Source organism: Orbicella faveolata, unplaced genomic scaffold (genome assembly GCF_042242905.1).
Source record: "Orbicella faveolata isolate gen_17 unplaced genomic scaffold, um_ofav_v1 contig_12, whole genome shotgun sequence".
NCBI lineage: Eukaryota > Metazoa > Cnidaria > Anthozoa > Scleractinia > Merulinidae > Orbicella > Orbicella faveolata.
The window spans coordinates 670,920-682,542 of NW_028301539.1; the positions used below are offsets into that span (position 1 = coordinate 670,920).

At 36.8% G+C, this 11,623-nt stretch overlaps 2 protein-coding genes across 2 annotated transcripts; one reads left to right on the top strand and one right to left on the bottom strand.

The window, feature by feature from the left end:
- Nucleotides 1–450: 450 nt before the first annotated feature.
- LOC110067418 (uncharacterized) lies at nucleotides 451–8,555 on the bottom strand. The gene is made up of 7 exons (XM_020774743.2): nucleotides 7,996–8,555; nucleotides 4,845–5,270; nucleotides 4,104–4,499; nucleotides 3,562–3,608; nucleotides 3,383–3,419; nucleotides 2,919–3,028; nucleotides 451–1,653 (listed from the first exon to the last, which is right to left on the bottom strand). The coding sequence occupies exons 1-7, from the start codon at nucleotides 8,447–8,449 to the stop codon at nucleotides 1,561–1,563; spliced, it is 1,563 nt and encodes a 520-aa protein (XP_020630402.2). The 5' UTR covers nucleotides 8,450–8,555; the 3' UTR covers nucleotides 451–1,560.
- Nucleotides 8,556–8,617: 62 nt separating this feature from the next.
- On the top strand, nucleotides 8,618–11,397 carry LOC110067423 (60S ribosome subunit biogenesis protein NIP7 homolog). Its single transcript, XM_020774747.2, has 5 exons — nucleotides 8,618–8,757; nucleotides 8,905–8,991; nucleotides 9,552–9,690; nucleotides 10,425–10,565; nucleotides 11,240–11,397. Exons 1-5 carry the CDS (start codon nucleotides 8,702–8,704, stop codon nucleotides 11,357–11,359), a joined length of 543 nt encoding a protein of 180 aa, XP_020630406.1. The 5' UTR covers nucleotides 8,618–8,701; the 3' UTR covers nucleotides 11,360–11,397.
- Nucleotides 11,398–11,623: the final 226 nt, after the last annotated feature.

The window sequence follows — 11,623 nt, forward strand, 5'->3', positions numbered from 1 at the left end:
TGCAGACTGCAGACTGTAAACTTTTGAACTAAATCACATTACCTTTTCTATCACTGAGAGCTTTCGTAACAGACCAACCGGCGCATTATTTAGGCTAACCAGAGTGATATTCAGGCTAACCAGAGTGCAGACTTTCACTGCCATTAGCCTGAATAACCCTGTTTACAGTCAGCACAGACTCGATGATGGAAGTAGCACGACATATATATACCTGGTACTTAAAATGTCTGTAGTCTGCAGTCTGCAATTTATCCTCAGTCTGCATTTCGTCCTGGTCTGCAGTCTGCAGTCCACAGTCTGTGTTTTATACTGACCGAATGGAAACTATGAAGCAGAGCTAGTATACTGAAATTTCCAGTGAGGTGGGAGTTGGGTTCACGCTAAAAACCCTTCTGTGTGAGGGAAATGGGTATTTTCTAGACCAACACAAAGGACTGTGATAAAAAAAAATTATCTGATACATTTGTGTGTTTTATTTTGATATAATGACCTGAGAATGTTTGAAAAACGCATATATATATAAACATTACATGTACAGTACATGCATGATGATGTGCTTTCTTGACCTCTTCAGCAAAACATATGCTAAATAACACTGTAAATACCTAACTTTCATTCTTGAGAAAGCGTCTACTATGTTTGTATTTCATACCATATAAATATCTATTATAAATATAAAAAATAGATCTCTTTACTAAATATTTCAGAGTTTAATTAAGCACGACACTCTGTACTTTGTTTCAGTTGCCATATTTTCAGAGATCTGTGCAACAATATTGTAAAATTCTAGAAATAATTACTATTAAATATCAATCAAGATGACCAGGTTACATGTAGAGCAGTCAACATCCAAAATATTACTCATTTGATAACCAAATCCTAGCTACCTTGCATTTAAGTACCCAAAATTTTATAGCCATGTACCTGAAAACAAAAATTAGTTTCTTGATTTTTTTTTTCATTAGAAAGCACTTCCCAAGAGTATATAACTACCTACTTGTTCTTGAAAATATCTGTTTCAGTCATCACACTAACATTATCTCCCTTGCTATATAAAGATCTTCCAGTTGTGACAAATTTATGGTTTTGTACCATAATTTTAAAACTTACTAATTAAAGTTTTTTCTTTTTTTTTTTTTTTGATGGAGGTTTATGCAGTAGTGAGGTTAGGTGTTTGATCTTCATGTCTCATTTTGGTCAGACAGTGGACATTACATATGCAACAAAATGTCAGTAACTAATATGTGGGTGAAGTAGAAAAAAAGAAAACATCGTCAACAAAAGGTACTGTGAGGTAAACCTTGAGAGAGACTTGTTTATAAGTCAGAACATCTAGTAGGCAAGCAAATCTAAAACAAAGTCCTTCAGGAAGATGTAACAGGATTAATATTATTAAGAAAAGGTAATGTTCAACGATTATATTTTGTTATAATAGTTTGTTTTAACTCTGTCATTCTACCTGTTAAATTTAAAATTGTTTTTTTATGATGAAGAATTAGTGGATGAGACAGAAGAGCAGTTAGCATGCTGGACAAACAGAGAACTGAAAGTTACTGATCACTACACAGGAAGTGTTTCAGCTGAATGTTCTTCCATGAATTTTCTAAAGTTCTCATTCTCCAGATCTGTCATCACCTTGTTCAGAGCATAAATCTGTGGAAGCAGATGACCAGAATTAGTCAACATCAACCCATTGACTCCTGGAGCTTTTTACCAAAAACACATCTTTTGGACATTTTGGAGATTTTCAGGCTGGATATGGGCCAAATTAGCTCCAATCTACTCAAAAAGGCATTTGCAACATGACTGCATGCCTTTCTTTCCACTAGCATCACTTATTACGACATTTTTGCTTGGGTATGCGCAGAAATCAAAATTTTTGCTGCAGTGATTGACCTTTTTTGCTGCAGTGATTGACCCTCAACTGGGCTTGCTTCCAGTTTAAAACATTCTGAGAAAGCATCATTGAGACGGGCAATTTTGGCAGAGATTCCAACCCTCCCAATTTGATCGGGAGACTCCCGATCTGATGTGTTGCCTCCCGCTCTCCCGATTCTTATCAAATTCTCCTGATTTATAATAAAATTGTGAAAACAAGGGGGAAAATGCTAATCTTAAGTATTTTTTTGCAATGTATTACACTTTCTTCTCATATCATCTCACCCAGTCTCTCGCCATGTGTTGTGCAGACTCATCAGGCCAGCAGTCTTACTCTATTTAGCAGCTCCAAAATGCAGGAAAAGGCATTTAAGAAAATCTAAATTTGCAAAATTTCCCGGTGAGCATGGCCCCGGACCCCCCTAGAGGCTGCCGCCTTTGGCACTAAAAGAGTCTCCCTATTTTCCTTCAAAAGGGGTTTAACTCTCTGTTTTGGCCATGGAGTAGCCACGTGTAGTTGCAGGGAATTTTGCTCTGAGCTTTTCACTCAACTTTTTGAACATTTTTTGTGCATATCTCAGGCTCCATTGGGCTGAACACTCTGATCTGGGTATCATTGGAAAGATCTTTTCCTCCTGCAGAAGTGAGCATGGATGATGCCAATTTTGGTCAAAGGTGATGACGACAGAAGTGGAAGAAAGGCCAAGGCTCGTCACGGCCGGTTAAGGCCAGCACAGGAGTCAATGGTTTAACAAAAAAACCTAAAATCCTAATTTTGCCAAATTCCTGGCGCTTTTGAGCTTGCTTTGGATAGATTTTCCAAATTCATCACCAACGGACTCATCTTTTGGAAAATTGGGTCACATGATTAAAGTCAACATCAAACCAAAAAGAAATATTGCAGTGCCATCAGCAGTTTGACAAATTGCTGCTGTACATCCAATGACTTTATTCAAAAGAATTATTCAGAACCCATAAGATCAATAATTTCAAACTATTTAATCCACTTTGGAGTAAAGTTTATTATAACATGATGGTACCTCAGCTCGCTGTCTTTGTTTAAGCTGTAAAATAGCACCATAAGCTCTTTTCTGTTCCTCTTTTGCAGCTTTTTCCTTCTTTTTCTGTTCGTCAGCTCTAATTTTATTTCCTAGACCAGTAAAAAGTGATGATTAAGTTAATACTACGTTGATACCAAACTAAAAAATCATGTACACAAAGGCATACCTCATTATTTTGTAATATTACAAACATGCATGTATTTCATTGAACCATAGACAATTTAGTGCTGCTAGTTACCTTACATCTAAGCAACAAGCTGAAATTTCTTTTGGCTAAAATGTTTCTCTGATCAGTGGCAATGCATAAATGTTTCTCATTATCAATTATGAAGTACAAGTAACGTTTCAGGGAAAGAAACTTCTTAGTTGTGATCCAATTTTTTCTACAATTTTTGTAGCTGAGACCAGATCCCTATTGTGCTTCCTAGAAAGTGCCAGCTTACCCAATGTAACAAGCCTTGCTTTAACAGCTCTTTGGCTCTGTAATGAAACATAACACAATTAATATAATCAAGTAAGATCTTACTGAATGGTAGAAAATGAAACTTCGATTTTAAAGCTAAAAATAAGAATATGACATTTTTTTATGTAAAAGGCAGTGGAAAATTTTTTGCATGTGTACCTTGACATCTGTTAATGAAGGGATGTATTCAACTTTCTTCAGTTCATCTAGAGTCAAGAAAATAACAACAAACACCAGAAAAGAACAAGTCAATTGATATTTATTAAGGACAGACTTCCAAGGCATAATACAAATTCATATATTACAAAAAACAGAAAATATTGTCATCATTAGACCAAAGATCTTCTAAGCACCATCTGCTAAGAATGTCAAATACCATATGCTAAGAACAACATTTTTAAGTATTCATATCTTCCAAGAACCATCACCGGCTGGAACTGCAACCCCATGGAGAACGTTTCAACCTCTTAGTCTAATTCTTTATATTATCGTTTAAATTCTAATCTGTCAATGTTTTTTTAAAATAATGTTTTTAGATTCAGTTAGTGTTTTTAACTTTTTGAACAGTTTTTTCCACTGGTGTGTAATCTTGAGATTTTATCAACTTGACCTTTGTAGATGTATATATTTGCCACCCCTAGAAAATGAGACTGCAGCTGCAGTTATCACACTAGGGAACCAAAAGTTCATTGACTACATACCAACTGTAGGTGTGCATGGAGGAGCACATGGTACTCCTGTCATCATTCCAGAATGTGCATCAGAGAGATAAACTTTCTTCACTTTTTCATCATCAAAGTTCAATAATTTCTGTGACAGTGACGACCGTGGAGAAATTACAGAAACATTTAACTCCAGTTCTTGCTGATGTTTTCTTGGAGAAGAAGGTGTACTATGTACACGACTAGAGTTATTGTCTGTTGTTAAACTGGTGTTAGACACCTGAGGTAAAAGAATAGCTGCATTACTCTTGTTGTCAGTTTTCTTTGGAGTATAAGTTGCACATAGTTTCTGTATGCTGAGGTACTTGCTTGAATTGTCTTTTGACTGTTGTGAACTGGTCTTAGGCTCGGCCTGTTTTGAATTTGGTAGCTGACCTAGAAGTAAAAAAGAATTTGACCATGATTACTTTTAGTACTTTTGCTGTAAAGTAACATTTAGCACTATTTTATATATTTGATAAGAGAAAGTATTAGACATTACATATACAGTCACAAAAACAGGAAAACAGTAAAATAATTTTACAGGTCACTATTGGTCTCAGTTAACTTGAAACTGGTCTGTTAAGATATTTATTTTCTTTATTTTATCTTGAGGTAACAAAGAGGATTAAACTGTTATGTAACATTCAAAAAACTTGTTCCATTTTGCAATGCCTCTCTACTCTATTTAATATCTTCTTTTGTTAACCACAATGGCTACATATATACTGTGCTTATTACCTTGGTGTTTCTTACATCCATGCGTCCCAACAAGTCTTGAAAATATACCAGTCATTCCTGGAGATTTTTTCACTAAGTTTCTCCTTTTCTTAGTAGTTTTCTTGGCTTTACATAATTTCTTTGTATTCCTTTTATTTGCCTGGTCTTTAGGAGAGTTCTCATTTTGTTTGATCCTAGAAAAGCTCTCATCCAGTTTGGTTTTGAGTGTAGGACAATCCTCATTTAGTTTAGTTTCTGTCGTAATATAGTCATCATCTTCTTGGGTTTGCACCAGTGAAACTTTATCATTTTCTTTGCCTTCTGTCGCAGGGCAGTTGTCATTTTGTTTACATTCCACCTCAGTAAGGCTCTCATTTTGTTTGATTTCCGTGAAAAATATTCTTTGTGCCTGTAGCTGCTTTGCATTGTCATATGTTTCAGAAGCATCTACAATATTATGAAGCATATTAGACAGCTGAATAAAATACAATTAGTATGATTTTCTGAAGAATTCCAAATATATTGATACTGATGATGTGGCTCTACAGAGATCTATGCAGTATCTAGATCTGTCTAGCTGTTGCTTGGTTACAACGTATCAAATTTATTGATTGTCATGTGTAACTGATAACTAGTCAATAGGCCCTTTGCAGATGGGGTCACATGACAAAACTTTTGCTTGAGTATTTTTATATTATGGGTTATAACTTAAAGAATGCCAGAAATGGAAAGAGCATATTGAAAATACCAGTTTGAGGGCCTTGGCATTAAAGAGTAAGTTTATACAGCAGTTGGAATTTTTGGAAAATGTAGAGGATACCTATGGAAGATGTTGCTGGAGAGCAAGGTCTTGCTCTGCAACAGCTTTTTCCATACAAATCTTTTTCATTTTTTTAAAAATTCAAACTGTTGTGTCATAAAATCTCATTCTTTAATGCCAGAGGCCTCAAACTTGGCCAGTTTGATAATTTCAACATGCTTTTTCCATTTCTGGCATTCTTTTAGTTATAGCTGATAATTTTATTAAAAAGTATATATGAAATAATTCATATTTGAACTGCGGTAGTAGATGAAAGTGAAGTATGATCATCGCAGTAAATTTTCCAATTTAAGCAACTGGAATGAAGAAGCCTGAAAAAAAAAATCAGGGCTTCAACGGGATTCGAACCTGTGACCTCCGCGATACCGGTGCGATGCTCTACCAACTGAGCTATGAAGCCACACATTGGGAGCGAGGTCAATTAATTGAGTTCATATCTTCCCGTGAGTGAAATGATGTGAAGTATATATGAAATAATTCATATTTGAACTGCGGTAGTAGATGAAAGTGAAGTATGATCATCGCAGTAAATTTTCCAATTTAAGCAACTGGAATGAAGAAGCCTGAAAAAAAAATCAGGGCTTCAACGGGATTCGAACCTGTGACCTCCGCGATACCGGTGCGATGCTCTACCAACTGAGCTATGAAGCCACACATTGGGAGCGAGGTCAATTAATTGAGTTCATATCTTCCCGTGAGTGAAATGATGTGAAGTATATATGAAATAATTCATATTTGAACTGCGGTAGTAGATGAAAGTGAAGTATGATCATCGCAGTAAATTTTCCAATTTAAGCAACTGGAATGAAGAAGCCTGAAAAAAAAAAAAAATCAGGGCTTCAACGGGATTCGAACCTGTGACCTCCGCGATACCGGTGCGATGCTCTACCAACTGAGCTATGAAGCCACACATTGGGAGCGAGGTCAATTAATGAAGAAAGATATGAAGATATGAACTCAATTAATTGACCTCGCTCCCAATGTGTGGCTTCATAGCTCAGTTGGTAGAGCATCGCACCGGTATCGCGGAGGTCACAGGTTCGAATCCCGTTGAAGCCCTGATTTTTTTTTCAGGCTTCTTCATTCCAGTTGCTTAAATTGGAAAATTTACTGCGATGATCATACTTCACTTTCATCTACTACCGCAGTTCAAATATGAATTATTTCATATATACTTCACATCATTTCACTCACGGGAAGATATGAACTCAATTAATTGACCTCGCTCCCAATGTGTGGCTTCATAGCTCAGTTGGTAGAGCATCGCACCGGTATCGCGGAGGTCACAGGTTCGAATCCCGTTGAAGCCCTGATTTTTTTTCAGGCTTCTTCATTCCAGTTGCTTAAATTGGAAAATTTACTGCGATGATCATACTTCACTTTCATCTACTACCGCAGTTCAAATATGAATTATTTCATATATACTTCACATCATTTCACTCACGGGAAGATATGAACTCAATTAATTGACCTCGCTCCCAATGTGTGGCTTCATAGCTCAGTTGGTAGAGCATCGCACCGGTATCGCGGAGGTCACAGGTTCGAATCCCGTTGAAGCCCTGATTTTTTTTTTTTTTTCAGGCTTCTTCATTCCAGTTGCTTAAATTGGAAAATTTACTGCGATGATCATACTTCACTTTCATCTACTACCGCAGTTCAAATATGAATTATTTCATATATACTTCACATCATTTCACTCACGGGAAGATATGAACTCAATTAATTGACCTCGCTCCCAATGTGTGGCTTCATAGCTCAGTTGGTAGAGCATCGCACCGGTATCGCGGAGGTCACAGGTTCGAATCCCGTTGAAGCCCTGATTTTTTTTTCAGGCTTCTTCATTCCAGTTGCTTAAATTGGAAAATTTACTGCGATGATCATACTTCACTTTCAATTTTATTAAAAGTAGGTCATGTGATGGCCTAGCTACAAAGGGCTTATTGTCATAGACACTGATGAAATATGAGCACCCAATATTATTATATTGTCATTCCCACCTGATAATATCTGACATTTTGCTTTGCGACACAATCAGTCACTGGACAACGAAGACTACTCAGCATGAAATATGGACTGTATATACAGTCCACCTGGCCGGTCAGTCAAGCCACCCAGTACATCAGCTGTCAACAGCTGGAGTTAGGGAGCTCATTGTCTTGATATACAATGTACCACTAAATCCTTAGAGTTTATAATGTTAACAGAAATATATAGCAATCAGGTAGGGAGAATTAACTGAAATGGTGCATGTTTGTATTAGGTATATTAGCTATTCCAATTATAATAAGCTTAACTTGTCAACACTAAATCACTTATCTATTTATTTATTTATCTATGTTGTTATAATTATACCTTCATCTAATGTTTCGTCGCGTAGGCTAACTAGACGTTCCTTGGCAGATGAAACAAGACTACTCCGCCTTGAGGGTGCTGATTTCTGTTGGCACTTATCGATGTTGTCAGGCAATGTACAAGTGCTTCGGCCATGACCATGCAAAACAGACTCAACTTGCATAGTTTGACGTGTTGCATCTTTCAGTTCAAAAACATCAACTCTCTCTGGCAAAAACTGCTTGTATTCAGTCTTAACGCTACAACAGCTACGCGCAGATGAAGCTGAGCTATTTCTACGTTGATTTCTACTCCGTAACAGGCGATAAATAGGGCTAGAAATTGCTGATGGACTCGCCCTACATTTGACATCTGCCACTGGAGGCTTGATAATTGTCAGAGGAAATTCACCAGGTATGGTCCTTCCAGTAGGCATTCTGGGAAATATAGCTGTAGCACTGTCTAGAGGAATCATTATATTACACACTAGCGTTGTTTATGCGGGTTGAGTTCGATTTGAAGTAACAAAATTTGACCTGCTAATCTGTATTCGGGAAGCCATTATTGTTTTGGAAATCGAGTCGCTTCACATTGAAAGCGTTGCTATGGGGAACTACATTGTAACCTGGCTTTTGGTTGGTGCCGCTGACTAATCAATTTTCGAAACGAAAATTAAAACCTTCACTAACCACGTGAAAATCTATTGCAAACTATAAACAATTCAAACATGAGGCCCTTGACGGAAGAAGAAACCCAAAGCGTGTTTGAAAAACTAGCAAAATAGTAAGCACATACTTAGAATTCATTAGTTCCATAGTATCTTAATCTTATCGTTGCAAGATAACGATAGTTTTATCCGATCACATTGCCTTTCTGGGGGAATCAGCTAGCTTTCCATCAAATTTAACCATTTCAATCTATTTATTCTAGTATTGGAGATAACATCAAGCTTTTGATAGACAGACCAGATGGAAATTACTGTTTTAGACTACACGATGAACGAGTTTACTATGTGAGGTAAGTTTGTCATCGCCAAAAGAATTGTATAATTTTGTAAATTACTATCCTATATAGCTATAAACATGATCTCTTGCATGACTCTTGTATCCAGAAGGTGTGTGTGTGACTTTTACACTCTGGGGGGGGGACAGGAAAGCACTCGCTTGAACGTCTGTTGAATGAGCTGGCCTGTAATGATTCTAAAATCCACACATACCGTTCGTAAAATGCAATGTAGCTTTGAAAACTATCGTTTTAAAATAAAGGTTGATTGATTGATTGATCGATCGATCGATCGATCGTTTGATTGATTGATTGATTGATTGATTGATCGATCAATCGATTAAAAGAGACTGTAAGTATCCCTGCCCCCCTCTTTCCTCTCGCAAGAATCTTCTCATCCCAGGTGCAATTTAAGTTTGCAAAGTTTACCTTTGCAGCAGACCATACAGTACAGTTGATTGCATTTTGAGTACACTGTTTAATCAGTGGGACAATAAACCAACCCTTCTGATCCATCCCAACCTAATAAAGTGATTGTGTAAATGTTTTGATGTTTATCATAATTTGGTTTCCAGTGAAGAGATCATGAGGAAGGCGACCAATATTGCCAGAGAGAACCTTGTAAGTCTTGGAACATGTATTGGCAAGTTTACGAAGACAAGGCGATTCAGGCTTCACATTACAGCCCTTGATTTCATGGCACCTTATGCCAAGGTAATGTTTCCTCCAGTAAAGATAAACAATAATTTTTCCCTATGATTTATGGCCCATGTGTGAAGCTTGTGGGCCATGAATCAAAGGGAAGAAGAACAAGGATCTCTAACTTACACCACAGACCAAGAAGATAACATCGGGAAGATACTTGTCGGACAAGTTCAGTAGACCATCTCAAGTCACAGAACCGCTTGAAATGACTAACAGACATCAAAGGCAAAATGATTCAATGTGGAATTGTTGCTAAGTCGTTAGCATGTTTTAAGACATGTCATCAAAATTTTTAGAGAATGAAAGGAAAATTGTCAGGACATTTTAGCTACAAAAACAGCTTCAAATTTTAGCAGGCCACACAGTAGAATATGGCCTTCTAGATTGAAAAATCACTATGGATATAGTAACTGAGAAAACAAGGAGACATATCACAAAGGCAGGGCGTTCATTAGCATTTTTAGCAGGAGGGTAACTGGTCTTCACAGATGGGCAGAACTGTTAGAATGAACTTCTTTGTAGAGAAACGTTCCGCTAGCGAGTCAATTTGCCCAGTGCGTGGCCCTTAATGAAATCCCTGCGAAGGAAGAGTAAAATTAGACAGAATTGTCCACTAATTTTTAGGATGCATTATCTATCACATAGCTTCTTTAAAGCTATGACAAATTTTCTTGAGAAAGTGGTAAGTAAAGAACTACGTAGCAGTTACTCTAGTAATTATAGTAAATTTTCTTGCTTTTTAGTATAAAATCTGGGTGAAACCAGCAGGAGAACAGTCTTTTTTGTATGGAAATCACATTTTGAAGTCTGGCCTTGGGAGAATAACAGAAAACACTCCTCAATACCAAGGTGTTATTGTTTACTCCATGAATGATCTTCCACTGGTGAGCAAACACTGCTATGTTGTTAATTAGTTGATCAATTAATTGCATTCACCTAGTGTAACGCAATCCTAATCCAGTCTGTCTCGAGAATTTTTTGGACGGATTTGTTTGATCAAACTTAGTTTTCTATCAAGCCATTCAAATGCCACCAAAGTGGACCAAGCATGCGAAGTACGCATGTGAATGCACTGCTCTAATCTTTGATTATCACTAATTGAGCAATTAATGACATGCTTCATTATTAATTATTAAGTTCTTGCATGTCTTTGAACAGTTCCACTGATGTTGTCTAGAAAGTTACAGTATATCTTAAATTTTGTAAATGAGAATAAAATTTATGAATTAAACTAAAGAACAGCAGAGCATAAATTGTAGTGACACCTAGGCAATTCAAAGTAAAGGTCTAATTGAACTATTAATAAATTTTCATTTGAATGGAAAAGAATCAGCGGAGCGTTTTTATGTATATAAGCAGACATAAGCAATCACATCAAGTGATGACAACACTATGGAAACCCATACTTTTGCCTCCTTTCACTCTGCTGAAACTTGAAATGACCAGCAAAAATCTGTCTGTATTTACAGGCCAGTGGAATGGCAGTCTTGTATGTGACAGGAATTCTTTCACTTTCATAAGTTACAAACAATCAAGGTGTTAATGTTTTTTCCTACAGGGTTTTGGTGCCACAGCCCGCTCAACGCAGGACTGTCGCCGAGCTAATCCCACTGATATCGTCTGCTTCCATCAAGCTGATGTTGGAGAATACTTGAGATCTGAAGACACTTTAACTTAGCAAAATAATGAAAACAATAAAGGAACTGTTACATCTTAGTTTGGTTTCATTCTAGCTGTGAAGGAACGAAGAAGTAAAAGACTTGCTTGGGCTAAATGCAGAAAAGAAGATGAATTATGAGATATGGTGAGGTCTGTAATAGGGAAATGCTGAGCTACTTATTTTTAACTTTTTCATTTTTTTTTTTTTTTTTGTTGGGGGCTATAATCTTGCAAGGTCTGTAATCAAATGTGAAACCACTATTCCCCAGATGGAGCAAAAAAG

What these genes read in the sequence shown, in the direction of transcription:
- LOC110067418 (XM_020774743.2), bottom strand. Translation starts at nt 8,449, where the DNA reads ATGATTCCTCTAGACAGTGCTACAGCTATATTTCCCAGAATGCCTACT. An exon ending in CGACGAAACATTAGATGAAG is followed by an intron (nt 5,271 to 7,995) that starts GTATAATTATAA and finishes ATAATATTGTAG; the next exon opens with ATGCTTCTGAAACATATGAC. An exon ending in TCCATGCACACCTACAGTTG is followed by an intron (nt 3,609 to 4,103) that starts GTATGTAGTCAA and finishes TCTTGACTCTAG; the next exon opens with ATGAACTGAAGAAAGTTGAA.
- LOC110067423 (XM_020774747.2), top strand. Translation starts at nt 8,702, where the DNA reads ATGAGGCCCTTGACGGAAGAAGAAACCCAAAGCGTGTTTGAAAAACTA. An exon ending in TTTGAAAAACTAGCAAAATA is followed by an intron (nt 8,758 to 8,904) that starts GTAAGCACATAC and finishes TATTTATTCTAG; the next exon opens with TATTGGAGATAACATCAAGC. An exon ending in CCATGAATGATCTTCCACTG is followed by an intron (nt 10,566 to 11,239) that starts GTGAGCAAACAC and finishes TTTTTCCTACAG; the next exon opens with GGTTTTGGTGCCACAGCCCG.